Below are 23,403 nucleotides of genomic sequence, written 5' to 3'. Positions count from 1 at the left end.
GAAATGTAAATCATTTCATGGTATTGTCAGGCGATCTTAACCCTATGAAAGGCATTCTCCAGAGAGTTGTCCAAAGTTGGAGGGTTCTGGAGGGACTTAAATGCCTAGCTGGGGGGTATGGGTTTGATCTAGTAAAGAGTCAACAAAGAATCTCAGCAAGAGAATGGATACTCCTATAACCATGTCTTAAAAAGAGATTCTATAATCCTTGTCCAGCAGTATGAATGTGACATGAGTATAGCTCACCTAGCCTTATAAAACAGTGAAGTAAGGAAAATCATGTTCATCAGGAAAAGATCCATATCCTTGTATTAAAAGAGTCTTATTTCTCTAACTTAGCAAACTCTCCCAGTACCTTTAGAGTATTTATAACCTATCAAAATGTAATGTGTACACTTCTCAGTACCATGTATTATATAATTACTTAGGTTCATTATGTTTTATGTAGACTGACACATTGTTGCAATGCTCATATTCATTGTAATGGTATCTTTTTGGGGGGTGGGGGGGTAATTTAAAACACATTTTCCCCTTTAAGAAGGTCAAACTGTAGGGGAAAACTTCCTTGTACCTTTTATAAGCTGCTTATACTCGTAACACAGATTAACTTCCCAGCACATAAAGGGAATACTAGAAAACTCTTGCATGATTAAATATGCCCCCGGAGGATTAAGTTTTTCCACATAATTTTGAAGCCAGAACAATGAATAGTGTTTCAGCATTAAACTTTCTGTACATCTTGATTATGGGGGAGGCTTTTACTCCTGCTCTTGCTGTTAGTTTTTGTGCTATTCACATTTGTAGCACTGCAAAATTATCTGTGGAAACATGGGCTTGAAATCTGAAAGGTTAATTAAGGTCCAACAAAGTATCATCTCTGGAATTATTTTAATTTTTTAAAGGTTTTTATCCATTTTTCAAGCCTGTTTCTTCTTTTACCTTATTGAAAACCTGGCACAGAATAGTTAATTAGTGAGCTTAGTGATTCAGAAATAAGTGATCACTAAGCACACAGTATTTATCATTTTGAAAAAGATCACTTAATTTTCATGCATATTTTTCCTAAGATAAAATTCTTGTTTGTAAGGAATCTCCTTATTACTGAGGGATTCAGTTACTAAGTGCCTTTTTATCCAGGCATTGGGTTGTCAGATTAATTTACTGGGGCTCATCAGCCAAAGGCTTTGCTTTGTGTACCTTGAGGCGTACTGATCATCCCTTGCTCCTCCATGATCACCAGTGTATCTGTTCCCTCCGGCCTGCAGGTCTTACCTTACCTTCCTTGGCTCCCTTCACTGGTACTCAGCAGCCCCTCAATTTCTTTGACCTCTTGGTTAGCTTTATCCTGTGAGTGCCAAAGCTTAGGTGGATCTTTAACCACATTTCTCCCAAAATGTATATTTTCTCTCCTGAGCAGGGACCTCCACTTCCTTTTCTCACATTCCCCATGCATCTGTCCCAGACCATCACTACCTCCTCAAGCTCCATGGCCCACCCATCCCCTTCTCTGGCAGCAGATGACCTTGCTGCCTGCTGTCAGACCCCAGAGCTTCTTGGTCCCCAGTTCCCTGCTCTCCTAACTTATCACTACTGCGGCTTTGTTTCCCGTGGCTGAAGGAGGGCTGCCGCTCCTAGCTCCAGCTTTATCAGGGCTTTAGAGCTCTTCCTCCTCCTCCTCTGAGACTTTCCTCCAGCACTAGGGGAAAAAATAGACTTGTATGTATTCTTCCAGAGATCTTACATGCACAAACAGGCATATACACAGCTACATTGCCCTTTCTTCCTCTTTCCTCCTCTCTCTTTATTTTTTTAAGACATTAATACTAGACATATGGTCTGGACATTGCTTTTAATATACCTGTATGTCTTAGAAATAAGTTTACATCAATTCTATAGAGCTACCTCATTCTTTTAATGGATCTAGATTATGCCCTTGATTGTAAATACATCATAATTTTGTTAACCAGCCCCCTATTAAAGAGTAGTCACTTCTAATCTTTTGTTACTGCAAACAGTGTTTCAGTGAGCATCGTTACATATTTTTTTTCCCATGAACAACTATATCTGTATGAAAAGTCTTTGAAGTGGAATTGCTGCATTGAAGGGTTTATACATTTTCGTTTCTTTATGGAGAAATTTTTAAAAAATTGTTTTCTATTTCTTGTGTTACTGCTTCTCCAGCGTTTCTCTTCATGTGTAATTGATTTCTTGGATTTATCTTCAATGTCTGCTTTTTGATACATTCATCTCTTTATTTCTTCCAAGTTCTGAGAGAATTTTAGAGACATTCTGGTTCACTATTTCCTAACACTCACAATTCCTGTGATCTTTGAATTTTTAAATATAATAATCATTATTTTGTTTGCTTCTGAGAACTCAGACATTCTCAAATTGTTCTCCTGTCAAGACTTGCAGGCCTTTAATCTTTTTATCGAAGGACAACATATATACAGAAAAAGGGCTTGATGGCTTTTCACAAAGTACACCAACACCCAGATAAAGAAACAAATGTTATCAGTATCCAGAACCTCCCTTGTGCCCCTTTCAGTTACAGTCCCTCCATGGGTAACCCATTCTCCACACTTAGATTCATTTTGCCTGTTCTTTTTTTATAAAAATGTAATCATGCAGTAAATATTGCTTCTCTCTTCTTTCCTTTAACATTGTGAGAATTATCTATATTGTTGCAAGTAAATATAGTTTGTTTTCATTGCTAAGTAGTATTCTATTGCATGAATATACCCCTTTGTTCATTCATTCTACTATTGATGGACACTTGAGTAGTCTCTAGTTTGGACCATCATGAGTAGTGCTGCTATGGACACTTTGTTTGGGTCTTCTGATACACAACTGCATACCTTTTTTTGTAGGGTATATATATCTAGGAGTCGAATTGCTTGATCACAGGACATATAAGTGTTAAGCCTCTAAAATGGCTTTCTCATTTTGCACTCCCGTGAGAATCCCGGTTGTTCTACATTCTTGCCAGTACTTGGTATCTTCTTTTTTATTTTAGCCATTTTGGTGTATATAAAGAAAGATTTCATTATGGTTTTAGTTTACAGTTCCCTAACCACTTGTAATGTTGAGCAACTTTTCATATGTTTATCGGCCATTTGGATATCCTCTTTTGTGACATGCCTGGTGAAATTTATTTTTACGTTTTTAAACTATTCTGTTTTTTAAAAAAACATATGGCTAGCCGGTAGATCACATTTCCCATCCATTTGTCCCTCTCTTTTTCTTTATCCTTTTTAATTTTTTTCTTGGCTCTTTTCTGGCCTTTTTTTTTTTTTTTCCTAACAAGTGAACTTTAGAAGTAGGAACCCCAGCTTTTCTGGAATTTTTAGTGAATTGTCATGAAACTTAAATTTTATTTGAGAAAAATTGTCATCAGAATTGGAAAAGGATATTGTCATTGTTTCTAAGAAGGAAAATGATAAATCCCAAGCCCTCCCAGTTTTTGCCCTCCAGATTGCGTTATTATCCCCATGTTTAATTCTAGTTTTAGTTTCATTTTTGACAAGTGCTTATAGAAGTGAAAATCTTGTAATATGCTTTTAAAACCAGCCCCTTTTAAAAAATATAAATGTTTTACAGGTTCTTGATCAGTATGAACGAGAAGGATTTAATTTCCTAGCGAAGGTGTTTAATTCTTCACATTCCTTCTTAGAAGACTTGACTGGTCTCACTTTGCTGCATCAAGAGACCCAAGCTGCTGAGGTAAGAGTAATGCGAGCTTTCTATACTGAGGACTGGTGTGTTTGAAACCTACTTGATACTCAGATTTATGGAACAGTAAGGAAGCGGTAAATTATGATTTTTTTCCCTTAGAACAAACATTGCTAAATAAGTCTGCTAGTTACCAGAGAAGGAACCTTCTGCAGTCGCTGGATGTTGATGTGTGCAGATTGTTGTATAGTAGGTGCCAAATGCACATAATTAAAGGGAGTATGGATTATCTATTTTCAAGCACCTCTGGTCCTTTCTGAAGAACAGCATGCCTGTGGCCATGGGAGAGTAGTCTCTGATATCCACACATCAGAATGTAAGACAGGGAAGATTGGGCTCTGGCCGTGTTCTTCAGAGAGAACATGCCTGGCTTTTATTTAATAATTGGATACATCTTCTTGGGTCCCTGAACTCTACTATAAAATGGCTTCCCCAGTCACAACCTGAGAGAGTTACACATTGCTTGTCAAGTAGAATATATTGCAGATCTTAATTTCCATGAAGAAGTTCTTAGGAGAAATGTGGCCTGTCTTATCATTTCCACAAGCTACATAAAGAAAACCTTGAGTGCCTGTGTCCCGCAGGAGTGGAACACTTGCAAAGATGCCATTAGTCCTATTGTCCTATTTATTGACTCCCACCCCATTCCCACCCCTGCCTGGGGTTGTGTGTCTTCACCACAGGCGCAGGCCCCAGAGGTCATTGAGTAGACATTCAGGCCCGATACTGGACTAGTTTGTGGCAAACAAAGGCTGCTGTTTGGAAAATTGGAGCTAGTAGCACTGAGTAAAGAAAATTGAAACTACCAGAGTCAAATCCTTTGAAACTTTCCCCAGATTGAGGTGAGAGTTTTAGGCACACCAGAGAGGCAAGATAGTACATCTCTAGTACTACTTTTAAAACTGAAATCAGTTCTGGGGTGCCTGGCTGACTCAGTCAGAAGAACATGCAACTCTTAATCTGGGGGTCATCAGTTCAAGCCCCACATGGGGTGTAAAGATTATTTAAATAAATAAAACTTAAAAAAAAAAAAAGCTGAAACCAGTTCTTCTTTAACTTGCCTTGGTGTCCTCTGGGCATTTAATAGATGTAGTATTCCACTTATAACCAATAGTTAGACCCACATAGAGTCTCTTAGCTTCAGTTTCAGAAGATAAACAGCATCTCTGCTGAACTTAAAGAGAATTTGAGATTTTTCCCAAAATTGTGATTGGTTCCCAGACATGGTTCAGAACACTATGTTGATCACGGCTGCCATTTTATCCTTTGCGTAGCATTGTACTGCCTGATGATAAGGTTAAAATAACTTACAGGTCTTTTCAACCATGCAATTGTTTGACTGGTTTGCTGAGGGAATATTTCTACCCAGCTAGAAATTATTCATATACCTTTCTCTTGTTGGCTAGATGAATTGCAACTTGAAATAGACCCGAAATTTCACTCTTTAAAAAAACAGAGCAGATGCTAGGATAATGGGCAGATTCCTTGATGAGATCTGACCTGCTTTGCATTTTAGCTGGTCAAACATTAATAGCCTTTTCAAAGACCCAGGAAGAGAAGGGGAAGTTTAAGAGAGCAATAGTGACTAAATAGATGGTGGGGCAGGAGGGGATATGGCTTCATCCACAAGTCGGAGTTTTCTTTTTGAAGATTTCCCCCATTAAATTATATTTATAGTTTTGTAATCATAAGCTACACATCAAATTTTTGATTAGAGATGGTAAACTGGTTGGCCTGTGAGCCATATATGGCTTGCAGGTGTGTTTTTTTGGCCTGCCCTGTGTGCTAAATTCTGAATAAAGTCAACATTTAAAACTTATGAATTTTACATAAAAATCTGAATTTTCCCATTTCTAACCTCTTTGAAAAATCAGATCTGGCAAGCCCAGGCCTGCATTTCTTAATAGTGATGGTTAGCTGGAGCAAGGATGCAAATTTTATAGATAAATAATGTACTTTATATGAAATCTGAAGGTATAAAAAGTATTCTGCATGTAAAGGAAATCTCCTACACTTGTCCCTTACCACCTAGAGACACACATTTGTTGGTTTTTTGCCCAAATTTATTTTTTAGGTGATATTCTCCATTTAAATGATGCTCTTGAGTTAATGACTCTTACAGGTATTAGAATTTGCAATCCTAATCTGAGAGAAGTATCGTTATTTTTTTAAAAGAGCTTTAACTAGGGCTGTGGTTTTTTTTTTAATTAAAAAAATTTTGTCTTTTTATTTCAGCTTATTTTCCATCATAATAAGTGTACTCTTCCTACCTCAACCCCATTTCCCCCATGCCTCCACCCACCTCCCCTCTAGTAACCATCAGTTTTCTATAGTTAAGAGTCTATATCAAAGTTTTTTCTTAAGTTCCACATAAGACTGAAATCATATGGTATTTGCCTTTTTCTGACTTATTTTACTTACCATTATACTCTCTAGCTGTATCCATTTTGTTGCAAATGGCAAGATTTCATTCTTTTTTATGGATGAACCATATTCCACTGTATATATACCACCTCTTCTTTATCCATTCATCTATCAGTGGATACTTGGGCTGCTTCTGCAGTTTGACTATTGTAAATAATGATGCAATAACCATAGGGGTGCAGGTATCCCTTTCAATTAGTGGGTTTTTTTGTTTTTCTGGGGGGAGGGGTAAATACCCTGTAGTGTGATTAATGGATTATAGGGTAGTTCTATTTTTAATTTTTTAGGAACCTCCATAAGGTTTTCCATAGTGGCTGCACCAGTTTGCATTCCCACCAACAATGTACAAGAGTTCCTTTTTCTCCACATCCTTGCCAACACTTGCTGTTTCTTATGTTTTTGATTTTAGTCATTCTGACAGATGTAAGATAATATCTCATTGTGGTTTTGGTTTGCATTTCCCTGATGATGAGTGATATTGAGCATCTTTTCATATGTCTGTTGGCAATCTAGATGTCTTCTTTGGAGAAATGTCTGTTCATGTCTTCTGCCCATTTTTTAATTGGATTATTTGTTTTTTGGGTATTAGGTTGTATCAGTTCTTTATACATTTTGGATGGTAACCCTTTATTGGATATGCCATTTGTAAATATCTTCTCCCATTTGTAGATTGTTTCCTTAGTTTTGTAGATTGTTTCCTTCACTATGCAGAAGCCTTTTATTTTGACATAGTCCCAATAGTTTATTTTTGCTTTTATTTCCCTTGCTTCAAGAGACATATCTAGAAATATGTTGATACATCCCATGTTGGAGAGATAGCTATCTGTGCTCTCTTCAAGGATTTTTATGATTTCAGGTCTCACTGTTAGGTCTATAATCAATTTTGAGTTTATTCTTGTGTATGGTGAAAGAAAATGGTCCAGTTTCATTATTTTTCACGTTGCAGTCCAGTTTTCCCAACACCATTTGTTGAAGAGATATTTTTTCATTGTATATTCATTCTTCCTTTGTTGAAGATTAATTGACCATATAATGGGTTTATTTCTGGGTTTTCTGTTCTATTCCATTGATCTGTGCATCTATTTTTATGCTAGTACCGTACAGTTTTAATTGCTACCACGTTGTAATGTAACTTGAGATATGGAATTTTGATATCTCCAATTTTGCTTTTCTTTTTCAAGATTGGTTTGGCTATTTGGGGTCTTTTGTGGTTCCATACAAATTTTAGGATTGTTTGGGAGCACCTGGGTGGTTCAGTTGGTTAAGTGTCTGACTCTTGATTTTGGCTCAGGTCAAGACCTCAGGGTTATGAGATTGAGCCCTGCATTGGGCCCTGCACTCAGCACAGAGTTTGCCTGGGATTCTCTCTCACTCTCCCTCTTCCTCTCCCCCCACTTGCACACATACACTCTCTAAAATAAATAAGTAAAATCTTTAAAAAAAATTTAAGATTGTTTGTTCTAGTTCTGTGAAAAATGCGGTTGGTATTTTGATAGGGATTGCACTAAATTTGTAGATTCCTTTGGCTAGTATAGACATTTTAACGATATTTGTTCTTCCAACCCATGAGCATGGAATGTCTTTCCGTTTCTTGGCATCATCTTGAATTTCTTTTATCAGTGTTTTATAGCTTTTAGAGTAGGCCTTTCACCTCCTTGGTTAAGTTTGTTCCTAGGTATTTAATTGTTGTTGATGCCATTGTAAATGGGATTGTTTTCTTAATTTCTCTTTCTTTTGCTTCATTATTAATGTGCAGGAATGCAACAGATTTCTGTACATTGATTTTGTATCCTGTGGACTTTAGTGAATTCATTTATCAGTTCTAGTAGTTTTTTGGTAGAGTCTTTTGGGTTTTCTGTACAAAGTATCATGTCATCTGCAAATAATGAGACTTTTACTTCTTCCTCCCTCATCAATTTGGATGCCTTTTATTTCTTTATGTTGTCTAATTGCTGTTGCTAGGACTTCTAGTACTATATTGAATAAAAGTGGTGAGAGTAGACATCCTTGTCTTGTTTGTGACCTTAGGGTAAAAGCTCTTGGTTTTTCACCATTGAGTATGATGTTTGGCTATGGGCTTTTAACATAAGGCCTTTATTATGTTAAGATATATTTCCCCTAGACCTACTCTGCAGAGGGTTGTTTTTATTTTTATTTTTTATCATGAATGGATGTTGTACTTCATCAAATGCTTTTTCTGCATCTATTGAAATGGTCATATGGTTTTTATCCTTTCTCTTATTGATGTGATGTATCACGTTGATTGTTTTGTGAATATTGAACCACGCTTGCATCCCAGGAATAAATCCCATTTAGTCATGTTGTATGATTTTTTAAAATATATTGTTAGATTCTGTTTGCTCATTTTTTGTTGAGGATTTTTGCATCTATATCCATGAGAGATACTTGCCTGTAGTTCCCACTTTTGTGGCATCTTTATCTGGTTTTGGTATCAGGATGATACTGGCCTCATAGAGTGAATTTGAAAGATTTCCTTCCTCATATTTTTTAGAATACTTTGAGAATAAGTATTAACACTTCTTTAAATGTTTGGTAGAATTCACCTGTGAAACTGTCTAGTCCTGGACTTTTGTTTGTGGGAAGTTTTTTTGATTACTGATTCAATTTCTTTGCTGGCAGTTGGTCTGTTCAATTTTCTATTTCTTCCTGCTTCATTTTTGGGAGGTTATAATGTTTCTCAGAATTTGTCCATTTCTTCTAAGTTGTCCAATTTTTGGCATATAGGTTTTAATAATTTTCTGTTACAATTGTTTATACTCCTTTTGCTGGGTTTGGGTTTTGTTTGTTCTTTTTTCTATCTCCTTTACAGGTAAGTTTAGGTTGTTTGAGATTTTTTCTTGCTTCCTGACGTAGGCCTGTATTCCTATAAACTTCCCTCTTAGAACTACTTTTGCTGTATCCCAAAGATTTTGGACCATTGTGTTTTCATTTTTATTTGTTTCTGTGTAAATTTCAGTTTCTTCTTTGATTTCTTAGTTGACCCATTCATTGTTTAGTAGCATGTTATTTAACCTCCGTGTGTTTGTGCTCTTTCCAGATTTTTTCTTGTGGTTGATTTCTAGTTTCATAGCATTGTGGTCAGAAAAGATGCATGGTATCACTTTGATATTTTTTTTTAATTTGTTGAGACTTGTTTTGTGTCCTAATATGTGATCTCTTCTGGAGAATGTTCCGTATGCAATTGAAAAGAATGTGTATTCTGCTGTTTTAGGATTGAATGTTCTGAATATGTCTGTTAAATCCATCTGGTCCAGTGTGTCATTCAAAGCCACTGTTTCCTTGTTGATTTTCTGTTTGGATGATCTGTCCATCAGTATAAGTGGGGTGTTAAAGTCCCTTACTATTATTGTATTACTATTGATTATTTCTTTTTGTTTGTTATTAACTGTTTTATGTCTCTCAGTGTTCTAAATAGGGCTGTGTTTTAAGATAATGCTCAGCAGAAGGCATAACAAAATTCATTGCCCTACCTACATTATTTTACATTACTGTGAAAAATGTGTGTGTGTAAATAAATATCTATAGCTATATCTATATATATAATCTGTGTGAGGGTACCATTTTGATTTATGTATTTGATTCCCAATGCATTAACAGGTGTTGACTAATAAAAATACAAAATTCTTCATCCCATATAGAAAGGTCCTGATTTATTTATTTTAGCAATGCAACAAGAATGCCGAGTTCTCATCTTGGACTCTTTTTATGCCTCAACTCTGGAATTGCAAAAGATTCAACTAGATAATTTTATCTGACTGTATCATTTTATACATTGTTTATAAAATATGTATTTGTACAAATCCTGTTTTTTGTAACAGGAATTACTGAACATCTTTAAAAAAATTTGATAGCAACTCACTGTGCTGGTAACTGAATACAGAAGTTAGTGAGATGTACTCATAGTCTAATATGAAAAACAGATGTAAATAGTACATTCTAATATCATCAAAATATATATATACGTTTTTTAAGATTTTATTTATTTATTTGACAGAGAAAGAGAGCAAGAGAGGGAACACAAGCAGGGAGAGGGGGAGTGGGAGAGGGAGAAGCAGGCTTTCTGCGGAGCAGGGAGCCCTACCCGGGGCTCGATCCCAGAACCCTGGGCTCATGACCTGAGCTGAAGGCAGACACTTAACAAATGAGCCACCCAGGTGCCACTCATCAAAAATATTTTAGTCATTTATATATATTAAGTGCTCAGAGAGCAGTTACTCCTGCCTGGGGGAGTAGGGATGTCAAAGAAAGCTTCACACATAAGGGAACAAGTATTCCAGTTAAATTTTAGAATTTGGAGCACGTAGGTGGCTCAGTCATTAAATGTCTGCCTTTGGCTCAGGTCTATGGTCCCAGGGTCCCATCGGGCTCCCTGCTCCGTGGGAAACCTGCTTCTCCCTCTCCCACTCCCCCTGCTTGTGTTCCCTCTTTCATTGTCTCCCTTTCTGTCAAATAAATAAATAAATAAAATCTTTAAAAATAAGTAAATAAATTTTAATTTTTAATTTAATTTTTATTGAGCTATAATTGACATATTACATTATATATTAGCGTTTATGTGTAATGATTTAATATTTGTATGTATTCCAAAATGATCACCACAATAAGTCTAGTTAACATCCATCACCAGTTAGTTTTAAAGGATGAGTAGGCTGTCTTTAAAAATAAAAATTGGGAGGGAAATGGAGGAGGGCATTCTAGGCTGAATGAAGGTCTCAGAGGCCAAGAGTCTTTAGAGTGTTACTCAGAATCATGAGAATGTAGTTGGAGCCAGGGTTATCGGAAATCAGATAAGGTGTGTTTTTTTTTTAATAACAGCTTTATTGAGTTGCAATCCACATACCATGAAATTTACCCTTTTAAAGTGTACAATTCAGTGGTTTTTAGTGTATTCAGAGTTGTTGTGCTACCCTTACTACTAAGTTTAGAACATTTTCATCACCCAGAAAGTCACTCCATACTCATTAAACAGTCACTGCTCATTCCCCCTTCCTTCCAGGCCTGGCAACCACTATTGTACTTTCTGTCTCCATGGATTTGCCTATTCTGAACATGTCATGTAAATGAAATCAAATGATATGTGGCCTTTTGTGTCTGCTGTCTTTAACTTAGCATGATGTTTTCAAGACTCATCCATGTTGTAGCAAGATAATTCCTTTTTCATTAAAGAAAGAAAAGTTTTGATGCTGTTAAACAATCCCCTATCCTTTAACACCTGTAGTCTATCTCCCCAAATATAGACCCTTTATAAAAGAAGATGCAAAGCTCATCCTACTAGAGACTACAAATCCCTTTCTTTTCAAAGAAGGGAGCACAGGAATAATGGATTGGAAGATATATTCAAGACAGAATCACCTAGATTTAGTGAGATTGATTAATGCAACCCAATTTTTTGCACCCACCTTTCTACCCTCATCAAATAGCCCCAGATGATTGATTGCCATTATTTTAGTCTAGGTTACTAGTGTAATCATAGTGCTGTTGAGATTGAGATTAACAGACAAATCACCAGGTTGGTTTCTCTTGGAGAAGGGGTTGAGATGCAGGGTGCAGAGTGGGGACTGGGAGTGTGGTGATGGTGGGGAAGGGAGGGGTGGGCAGCCCACACTTATAAAGATGAATGTATTTGATGTAATGGTGATTTTGAGGTAATGGAATAAATGAATGGAAATGACTGAATGGTATTAGAGATAGGGTGGTAATAGAGCTTGGAGGAAAAGAGGAAGACTGGTAGATTGACTTAGTAGGTAAAGAAAATTATCCTGTTTCATTGAGTTCAGTGAGGAGAAGCTGTAGAGGTAGGATGCAATAAAAAAATAATTAAATGAGGAATGTGTGTGGTAGGTTAACTTTATCTTGAGTTGTAGCTTAAAAATTTAAATACACTCCTCATAAATGTTTTTGCTAATGTTGTGTTTCCTAAAGGGGACTAAGAAAGAGATCCATGTCCGTAGTCTGTAGCCCATCTAGCTGCCACATTATAGTTATATTCTACCTATGAAGTATTAGAAGGCCCCATGGAGGAACGCCCCCCCCCCACAACTCCACTTTTTGCCCTCTTAAAACGTTGCCATCCGAATGAGGAATTTTGCATGAAAGGTCTGATCTTTCCTTTCAAGAGCCATTTTGAGAATGAGTTTAGATACTTGGAGATTGACCCGAGTTCTCTTTTGTTCATCCCTATTTATCCCCATTGAACAAAAGGAAATGGCCTTAAAGTTGACGAAGCACAAGATGTCCAAGTCATGAAGCTGTTGAAGTGCTCACCAAATGGCTTTAAAACTGCTGAATTTCACTGAAGAAAGGCTCAGTGTAAATCAGATGCACAAATGACTTAGCCATCTTTTCATAAAATTTGCTGTGACTTATCTTCTTAGGGTTATTTTTCATCAAGTACCTGGTCACATGTACTGAGTTAGTTCCAACTGCGGGTTCGACATTGTGCTGTTTCGGGAAATGCCAGATAATTTTCAAACCCCATGTAAATAGAGAGAAAAGACTGATTCATAAGAGAGGTAATAAAGCAAGCTATATCCTTGAGAAATTCAAATAACAAAATTTCATAACCCAATTCCCCTGAAATTCTCATCTTCGAAGGTTTGCAAGTTCCGTGACTCCAGGATTACTTTTAGGCTCTGTTTTCCTCCCTCGCCTTGACTATATCATCAGTATTTGATGCTGTGTCATGCAGTTACGATTTCAGGATTGCAGTTACAGCACTTCATTAATAGAATTTGCATCTTTGTCAAGCATTTGCTAAGCAGAACTTTTTTCCTGCAGAATCAGAGATTAACGAATGATCGTTAAAAAATAAAGTTTAACGTCAAGGATAACATAAGATGTAAAATCATGAACAGGCTGGCAGAAATAAAAAAGGCTGAGCTGAAGGGTTGATTCTGAATTAAAACTCACATTCTGACTCATCTACTACAGAATTCAGAATTCTAGAAAATAAAGTGCCCATTTCTCTCATAGCAGGAAAGTCATATGAAAAACATTATAGTCATGTGATATGACTTCATTGGCATGACAATTTACTATTCAGCAAAGTAAATAACACAATTAACAAGGGTTTCTGCTGGGCCTTTTGCACTTACACTGAGTTTTTGGCCTCTCCCCCTCACAGATGGTTTTAATTTGGTTCCTGTGGAATATTTTTTTTGTTTTGTTTTGTATTTAACAACAGTCAGATATTTATGTACAGCTTCATCAAGAGCCTCTGATGACAAATATGCCTTTGGAGGCCAGTAGAAGCTGTGGGAAACCTCCGTGTCAGCACTTAGACCTGTTTCCAGTGGAGAGGAATCACTGTGGAGACTGACCTAGCCTGCTCGTGAATCCAGTTCGCTTTTCCCACAGCCCTCTGCTAGCCCACCTCCAGCCTGCACTGGCCCATCCTCAGACTGTATCCTGCCTTGATTTTTCCTTATGAAGCAATCCCTCGAGACACAGCCTTGGCCTTCTCCCCTAATTGAAGAGGAAAGGCAGAAACAGCAGGCAGAAAGCCATTTAATTCTTAGATTGGAAACAAGAGCCTGGTTTTTGAAACAAGGCTTGGCAGTATCCCTTCAGAACTCACTTTATAAAATGAATCCCTTTTATTTGCTGTCAGAGTTATCTACATAGATTGGAGATGTTTAGATAAGTTGGTGTTGGGGAAAAATCCAATTGGAGGATAAACAATGAAGTTTGGTCCGAGTCTCCACCCTGCTGAAGAGCTAGCTGTCTTGGATGGTATAATCCCCTTAGAGGTCTATGGGAGAGAGAAGAAGAGAATCATAAATACTAAAAGCAGAGTTAAAACAGCAAATATTCAGAATAAGAACATGGGAACTGCATCCTTCTTAAATTCTAGTCCTTGTTCTGCTCGTGTTCTCCTGAGTACTTGGGTGAATAACTTGAAAATTTTGTACATCAACTTCCCCACTTAAAATAAAGGGATTGAACCATATGTGAAATCCTTTTTAGCTCTAATAATCCAGTGGTTTTGTTCCATATATAGCTGGTATGACCAAGAAGTAAAAAGATGGCCAATTTTTATGTCAAAATGTTTTAAAATGTATCAAGATGATTACTTTTTATACATTTTATAACCATTCTCTGGTATCTGTCCTATCTGGGTTGTCATTGCTAGAGACATTTTTTGTTGCATTTTTTAGAGATTAAGATCTACTTTGAACCACAAAATAACATGTCTCATGCTTTATATTGACTGGTATGTATAACAGTGTATATAAATTCAATATGGTGTAAGCCAGCCTAATAACTTACCTCATTGCAGTCTTGATGCCCTGAACTTTTGGCTTCCTTATAAACTAAAGTCTCCCCACACCATAATCTAGTGTGTTCCTTAAATCTGCCACTTGCAACCTCTTGGTATAGCTTCCAGAGATGAACTCCAAACCCTTTAAGTAATGGCAACATTTTTAGGACGTTGAATGTATAAAATCCAAGGATTTTCTTTAAAAATAAACCGTATTACACTGTAACACTCATAGAGTGAATGAGTAGCCTGAACCCTGGCCTAGTCAGAAGGCCTGAATCCATATTGCAGCTCCAGCAAGTAGCCAAGACTGCTGCTTTTCAGCCGACTGCATTGTGCAGGGCAAGACCATGTGTAGCAGCCCTGTGTGAGACCTTGGGTCATTTCCCTAATTTCATAGAGTTTCATCTTCTTCATTTGTAGAATGGGATCAATGAGTCCTACTCACAACTACTGTGAGCATTAAACAAGAAAGTACCTAACAAAAGGAAAGATAAACAAATTGGAGTACATCAAAATTTAAAATTTTGTGCTTTAAATGTTTTTTTGCAAGTCCTGTATCTGATAAGGAACTGGTATCCAGAGGGCGCCTGGGTGGCTCAGTTGGTTGGGCGACTGCCTTCGGCTCAGGTCATGATCCTGGAGTCCCAGGATCGAGTCCCGCATTGGGCTCCCTGCTCAGCGGGGTGTCTGCTTCTCCCTTGGACCCTCCCCCCTCTCATGCTCTCTCTCTATCTCATTCTCTCTCTCAAATAAATAAATAAAATCTTAAAAAAAAAAGAACTGGTATCCAGAATATATTGGAAATTCTTGCAACTCAGTAATAAAAAGACATAAACCCAATTAAAAATTGGGCAATGGATTTAAATAGACATGTCTCAAAAGAGGATATACCCATGTCCAATAAGTATATGAAAAGATGTTCAGCATCATTAGCCACCAGGGAAATGAAAATCAAAACCACAGAGATACCACTTTATACCTACTAGGGTGCTAGTATCAAAAAGACAATAACAAGTGTTGCCAAGGATGTGGAGAAATTAGAACCTTCATACATTACTGGTGGGAATGTAAAATGGTGCAGCCACTTTGGAAAACAGTCTTGCAGTTCCTCAAAAAGTTAAACATAGAGTTACCATGTGGCTCAGCAATTCCACCCTGAGGTATATAACGCAGAGAAATGAAAACATACATTCATAGAAAAACATGTGCACTGATGTTCATAACATTGTTTATTTATAATAGCCCCAAAGTAGAAACAACCCAGAGGTCCATCTAGGTAATGGATCAATAAAACGTGGGTGTTAGACTGGAAAATGCTGGAATATTATTTGACAGTAAAAAAGGAAAGAACTCTGACACATACCATAACACAGATGAACCTGCTAAGTGAAAGAAGCCAGTCACCAAAGGCTACATATTACAGGATTTCATTTATATGAAATGTCCAGAATTAAAAAATGTGTACAGACAGAAAGTAAGCTAGAGGTTGCCAGGAGTGGGGGTAGAGGTTGGGGCAAAATGAGGAATGACTACATAGGAGGTGATAAAATGTTCTAATCTTAGATTGTGGTGATGCGTGCACAGCTGTTCCTATATTGCAACCACTGAGTTGTGCACTTTAAATGGGTGAATTGGGGCGCCTGGGTGGCTCAGTTGGTTAAGAGTCTGCCTTCGGCTCTGGTCATGATCCCAGGGCCCTGGGATCGAGCCCCGTGTCGGGCTCCTCGCTCAGCGGGGAGCCTGCTTCTCCCTCTCCTTGCTTGTGTGTGCGCTCTCTCTCTCTCTCTCTGGCAAATAAATAAGTGAAATCTTAAAAAAAAAAAAAATGGGTGAATTGTATGGTATGTGAATTATATCTCAATAAAGGTGTTTAACCAAAGAGAAAAGAAAGACAGCATGGAGCCCCAGTGCACATAGCTGCGACTCTGTGTGCTTCCTTCTTTCCTTTTCTCTCTCTGGCTTTTAAGGGCAGCATTGATTTTCTGTTTTGAGAGGCTGTCAGAGCATGTTAGCTTACTTTTTGTAGAAATGAACTTTGTCTAGATGTGATAGTGATTTTTTTTTCCATTTTCATTGTGCCTCAGTGTTCCAAGCCTTAGTCTCTGCTCACCTCCTCTCACCCTGTCTTGCTCTATGGCTAGCACATCCACACAACACATCACAAACACACTCACACATCTTCTCTTTTCCAGAACCATTTGAAATCAAGTCTCACATACAGTGACACCTCATCTCTAAATTTTTAGTATGAATCACCTAAGAATACAAATACTCTTTTTATATAGGCAGAATACCATTATTGTTACAGAATAATGAACAATCATTCCATCATGGCATCTAAAATCCAGTAGTCCACAAAATTTTAAAAGCACCTTTTAAACCATTGTTTGCTTTCTCCTCAAGTTTGTAACTGTATATTTAAAAAGTTTTTTAAAAAATAAAAATTAGCATCAGTCACTTGGTATAGAAACTTGATCTTACCTCTTACCACTTAACACCTGCTTTCTAAATGGGGAGAGACAGTTATCCTATTAGGCAGCATTCCCCAGAGTTTCTGCTACTCCAGGCAGGCCTCTTCCAGATGAGGTGCCTCCAGGTATCACATCGGCATCCTAGCCTGATTGAGACAGCCTTCATAGCCAACCAGCCGTGAGGTGTGTGTTCCTGTTCATCCTCCCGTGGGGGTGCCCAGTGCCTGAGGCTTTTGAGGAGGTAGGAGTGGGCTATTTTTGGTATTTTGTAAAGCCAAACAGAAATAAAACGTTTAAGACAGGAGGTTATGTTGATCTATCAAGTTGGTTTTTCTGAATTCTGTTGTCTCAGGGTGGAATGGAATGCCAGTTAGCCTGATCCAGTCAGAAGTTCTTATGACAGTTACATATGCCTTTGAATTATAAAAACAGTTACATAAAGTAGTGCATTTTGTTGGGTGGGAGCGGTTTTTCAAGATGCAGTCTGAGACAGAGAAAGTAGGGTTTAGGAAGAGGAGGGCCACTGGCCAGGGCGCCCCTGGCCCTGACTTCCTGACTGTATCAGCAATAGAGGGTCCCAGGGAGATGTTCCTGCAGTTTGCCCTGTGACCATTATTCCAGGGGCTGTATTTTTACAGCTGACCCTTCTCATTTGCAAACGTAACAGCTGCTATGTTGAATTTGGGGGGTTTCCATGTTTTGATACTGTAAAATTAAATTGACTCTTGGTTCTGAAATCTTAGTCTTGATCGGTCTTGCTTTGCCATTAGCTGTGGGAGAACAAAGGAGGGAAGGGATGTGAGATATTCTAAGGTGTACATTGTTTTTCTTTAAGATTTTATTTATTTATTTGACAGAGACAGAGGTAGCGAGAGCAGGAACACAAGCAGGGGGAGTGGGAGAGGGAGAAGCAGGCTTCCCGCGGAGCAGGGAGCCCGATGTGGGACTCGATCCCAGGACCCTGGGATCATGACCTGAGCCGAAGGCAGACCCTTAACAACTGAGCCACCCAGGTGCCCCTAAGGTGTACATTGTTTTTAAATTAAATATTGTTCGTGTTTAATCGTGGCTTCTGTCCATTAACAAATGTTGACCCCTTGTCAAGTTCATGGAGGTATGGAGATTCAAAGAGGTACACACCAGGTCTTCAGGAGGCTGACATGGAACAATTAGGGTGGTAGAACAGATGAGTAACCAAGGCTGCAGGGCAGTAGAGTACACAGAGAGCTGGACACACAGCACAGTAAGTCCTGCAGGATTTCAGGAGCATAGGATGCAGAGAGGGCTCCAGGAAAGAGTTGGATTTGAACTGGTCCTTGAAGGTTGCCACTCCAAGTGTAGGAGAGAAGGAGAGAAGGCATTCCAGAATGGGCCGTGGCATGGGAGCATCTGAGATCACACAGCAACTAATGCTGACACCAGTCTTATGAGGTGGATCTTACATTTTACAGCTCAGAGAAGTGCACTGATAATGCTAAGGTGACTGGACACTGTTAAACTTAACTGTGCTCAGTGTTAATCTACATCTTGGGGTTTACAATATGCTTCGTGTGCCTGAGAGCAGACAGGAAGATACGGATGTGTTCTGCTTTACAGAGAGTGCCTCTGCTTTCAGATTGAACAGTTTCAAAGAGCAGTTTTGCTTTTTGTCTGTTTCCTTCCAACTGCATTCTTGAATAGCGTGGTTTCTTTCACTGTTCCATCCTGGAGCCTGGTCAGCCAGCCTCATTGTGCTTTCTTATTCTTGAACTGTCTTTAAGAACAGACTGGCATCTTAAAATCTGTGGGAATGAGGTTTTACTCATTCATGATTCCATCTCCAGACTTAACCAATGGGAAAGGGCAGATAAGAGACAACTTGTTTCTTCCTTTACTTTTTGCTAATTTGTAGAGAGAAATTAAGAGCTTGCCCCCATTTGTCTTTATTCAACTATCTGGTTAAAAAAAAATCCGTGCTAAATTAGAAATATTTAGATCTTATTGTTGCAAGACAAAATCATTGAGTTTCTAATTACCAGTACAGTAAACTGCTGTGGATTGGTTTATTTTTAATTATGCTACTAAACTTAAGGTATAATGGGATAAATGGGATAATACCTACCCCCACCAAGTTGCCATTATAATGTGCTTTGAAATCTTAGAAGTATAATATAAGCATCAATTCTTGTAAGGCTAAATGCAAATGAACCAAATGGAAAACTGCCATAGTTTTTTTTAAATAAATTTTTTTCTTGATACACCATAGGCCTTTGAACATAAATGTCTTGAATTAAACTTTAAACAATCATTAACCCTTAAAATAATTTGTATTAACTGGATCTTGAGTGTCAAAGACATTAGCAACAGATAGTTTTGTTGTAGAAGAACCTATAGAAAACTACTTGATTCTAGTCCAGGTATAAGAATACACATTAACTTACAAATAAATCTGTGTAAAACCTCCTAATATGAAACAGTTGCAACTTCTCAGTTAATCATGATCTTTAAAAGAATATTCTTACCTATTCTGAAATTAACTCTTCAAAAGGATAGATGAATAGCTTTGTCTCTCGCATGCCCCATGTGTATTCTCTGCAGTTCTGTCATGCATACTTCTGTTCCATTGCCCTGTGTTCTCCCCACTCAAGACTTGGTCGAGCTCATCCTTCTGGTCAAGTCCTGTTTCCTTCCCCATGGGGTCTGCCTGATATTCCTGTTGGCCCTTCCAAAGTACCAACCTCCTTTGAGAAATGGTTTCTGTCTTCTTCCCACCGAGGCTGGGGTACACATGAGATTCTATAAATGAAAGTCCGAAAGAACCATGTACATTTGGGGCAGTTTGTATTATTATGTGTGAGCAGAGGAATGACTTGATCCAAACAATGCTTTAGGAAAATGAAAATGGCAAAGATCAAGAGATTTCTCCCCTGCTATATCTTAATATTTTCTTTTTTAAAAATTTTATTTATTTATTTGATAGCACAAGCAGAGGGAGCAGCAGAGGGAGAGGAAGAAGCAGGCTCCCCGCTGAGCGGGGAGCCTGAGTCAGGGCTCCATCCCAGGACCCTGGGATCATGACCTGAGCCAAGGACAGACGCTTAACCGACTGAGCCACCCAGGCACCCCCTATATCTTAATTTTCAAATGAGCTATCACATAAGCCAGAAGAAAGCATTAAACATTATGTATATAAAAGAATGATTATCATATTCACATCCAGGTCAAAAAATAAAACGTTCCCTTTCACCCCTCTTATGTTTGGCTTCCTGGATCACAACCCTCGAGGTAAATGCCCTACCGACTCCTGTGATAGTTATTTCCTGGCTTTACTTGACAGCTTCAGTTGGGTGTATGAACGATGTAATTCACTTTGCATGACTTTGAACTTTTATATAAGGAAGTAAGCCCCATATGATCTTCTGTGTCTTGCTTCTTTTGCTCACCATTGTGAAGGTTACCCATGTTGTTGTGTGCAGCTGAAGTGTGTTCCTTTTCATTGCTGTATAGTATTCTATAGTTTACATATGCTGCAGTTTGCCCATTCTACTGTAGATGGATACCTGTAGTCCTTCCAGTTTGGACTATAATAGAGTGTGGGTCAGAGCGTTCTTATATCTATATATATCTATCTATCTCCTGGACTACATATGCAACATTTCTCTAGGTCAGTGTCTCTCAGCCTTTTTTCTTTTATCACCTCTCCTAAGGAGAAAACTTAATTAATTTTAAACTAAAAATTACGAATTCAAATTTAATTAATTAATCCTAAAGAGTAGGATTTTGTTGGGTAGAGTTGAGCTTTGTAAGGCTACAAGCCATTGTGATAGCCAAGATTTTTTCACTTAATCAAAAATCAAATTTTGTTCTTTTGTGGGAATAATATTACCCCTATTGAAAATGCACATTCTAGGTTATATAACTAAGATCAAAATTGTTGGGTCATGGAAAATGTGAATCTTCAACATTTTTAGATCATGGCAAACTGTCTTTCAGAGCAACTGTACCAATTTAAGTCATTACTAGTAGTATATGGGAGTTTCTGTGGCCACATATCTTTGCCCAAATCCTGGTATTGTCATATTTAAAAATTTTTGCCAATCTGTTAGATGTATAACAATATGACATTATGCTTTTTTAAAAATTTGTAGTTTCCTAATTATCAGTGAGGTTAAACAGCTTATGTTTATTACTTACTTGGATTCCTCTTCCCTGATGGGAATCTCTATTTTAACTCTAAAAATTCTTGTATGTTCCACTTATGTAGCCCCTGTTAAAACACAATAGGATGGCCTAGTCATTCACTTGAATAATACAGTGAAGCCCAGAGAACTGTGTTCTAATCCCAGATGAACTGTTTGTCTTAGAGTCCCATATCCTGCGACTTAGTGTCCTCATATACTGAATAAAGGTATTGACTGGGTTAGAGGGGTGGTTCTCAACCCTGGCTGCCTATTCGAATTGTCATTTCAAAAATATTGATGTTTAAAACATACCTCTACTAGAAAGTCTGATTCAGTTGGATTAGAGATTTCTATATCCCTTCCAACCTAACATTCCATGATATTGATAAAATAGTCTTTGAATCATCTTCCTTGTGTGTTCCCTAAATTAGGTATGCCCAGGGACTATTTCTCTGTCGAACTGTAATCTCTTTTTGTAAATGAGTTATAAAGAGGAAGAAACTTGGGGCGCCTGGGTGGCTTAGTCAGTTGAGCATCTGACTCTTGGTTTCAGCTCAGATCATGATCTCAGGGTTGTGAGATTGAACCCTGCATTAGGCTCTGCACTCAGCGCAGAGTCTGCTTGAGATTCTCTCTCTCTCTCCCTCCTGCTAGTGTTTTCTCTCTCTCTCAAATAAATAAATAAATCTTAAAAAAAAAAAAAAAAGAGGAAACTCCTTATTGGTCCACAAAAGGAAAGGTAGTGTCAGTGTTCAAAAAAAAATTGGGGGGCGCCTGCGTGGCTCAGTGGTTAACCAACTGCCTTCGGCTCAGGTCATGATCCTGGAGTCCCTGGATTGAGTCCTGCATCAGGCTCCCTGCTAAGCAGGAAGTCTGCTTCTCCCTCTGACCCTCCCCCCTCTCATGTGCTCGCTCGCTCTCTCTCTCTCTCATTCTCTCTGTCTCAAATAATAAAATCTTTAAAAAAAATTTTTGTAGCTGATTTACTTGCAACACTAATAGGGTTTTCTCTCATTCATACCTGTCATGACAAAATACACAGCCAAAGACAATGCTAAGAAATCATAAATGAGCCTTTGAAAGAATGAGGCATATGTCAGCTTATGGTGTCTGGGCCGAGTACAGCCTCAAAAGGCTGAACTCATGAATTCCTGGCTTTTGGTTTTTTGATATAAGATTCTATCCCATTGCCAGAAGCCGGACTTTCACTTCCAGTCAGACAAGGGGCTGCTCAGGCCTAGAACCAAGGCACGAAGCGAACCAGCTGTGCTCCAGGAAGAGTGGGTCAAAACCACTGCTCTCCTGGAGTGCGTGGGGGTCAGTGGGTGTTGGGGCTACGGAGGGGTACTGCAAGAGGGCATTGTACTATTCCATGTACCTCTGTGTGTCTTCAGAAGTCCCCCAAATGAGAAGTTTTTTAAGAAACCCCTCTCCTGGTGTCTAGTCAGCCATGTTTTCTTGTGCCCATCTGCCTCTAATAACAGGTGATTGTATGTGATCAATATCTGACACTTGTGTGGCACTTGTGTTTTCCGGAGTGTTTACTTGCATTTACTCAGTTGGTCATCATAGCAATCATTTTCAGAGAAACGCCTTTGGTAGCCGTCTAGACCCAGGTTATGATGGCAGAAACCAAAAGCTCAAATTGGCTTTAACATATATGAAGAATGTATAGCTAAGCCATGGAATCTTGGCTCCAGGGACTCTACATAGAGGGGTTTAATGTCACAACCATCTTTCTCTTTATTGCTCCTCTTTGTTCCCTCTTTGTTGGCACTGTTTTCTCTCACTGCAAACAGGTTCTCTTTCTTTCCCATTTAGCAAAAAACACAGCCTCAGGCAGTTCCAAAATCTCATTCTTCCTTTAGGAGTATCTTCTTGGTGGCTCCAAAAGGGAAACCCTAGGACACAGACTATGATTGACCTGGCCTGAGTCATATGCCTTCTCTGGACCACTTGCAGTAGACAGGGATGGGCTGCTGTGACTGGCCAGCTTGGGCCACAGGCAGGGTGTGTGGGGATTGGCAGCCTCCCTCAGAACCATGTGGGTAGTTAGGGTGAGAGCAGCATTGTCGCCTCCAAAGGAGGGGCTAGTCCCCAGATTTGCCCCCAAGCTTGACTTACTCTGCTTTCTGAATTTACCTCATCTTCTCACCACCGGTACCCCTAAGCACTCTTTATTCATTGAGCCCTTAACAAACTAGCTGCTCAGTCTCCCTCACAACCAGCCTTCAAAGGGAGAAAGAATTTTCTCCCAGATCGAAGCATAGGCGTTCTCCCTTTCTCTCTAGTACACAAATGTCTAATTCTAGGTTAACACTCAGCTATTCCT

The 23,403-nt window shown here is 38.5% G+C and overlaps 1 protein-coding gene across 3 annotated transcripts in view; it reads left to right on the top strand.

Annotated features, from left to right (window-relative positions):
- ATG7 (autophagy related 7) overlaps positions 1-23,403 on the top strand; it is a 232,300-nt gene that overhangs the window by 110,540 nt on the left and 98,357 nt on the right. For all 3 annotated transcript variants that reach the window (XM_028101770.2, XM_028101772.2, XM_028101771.2), the window contains exon 18: positions 3,601-3,723. In XM_028101770.2, the coding sequence (XP_027957571.1) occupies positions 3,601-3,723 (123 nt within the window). The remainder of the gene's footprint in view (positions 1-3,600; positions 3,724-23,403) is intronic.

The sequence above is a fragment of the Eumetopias jubatus genome, unplaced genomic scaffold, assembly GCF_037043125.1.
Source record: "Eumetopias jubatus isolate StellerSeaLion01/CBP00866 unplaced genomic scaffold, mEumJub1_p1.0 scaffold_1, whole genome shotgun sequence".
Classification (NCBI taxonomy): domain Eukaryota; kingdom Metazoa; phylum Chordata; class Mammalia; order Carnivora; family Otariidae; genus Eumetopias; species Eumetopias jubatus.
The sequence above is the reverse complement of the archived record's forward strand: the minus strand, read 5'-3'. Positions and strand labels throughout refer to the sequence as shown.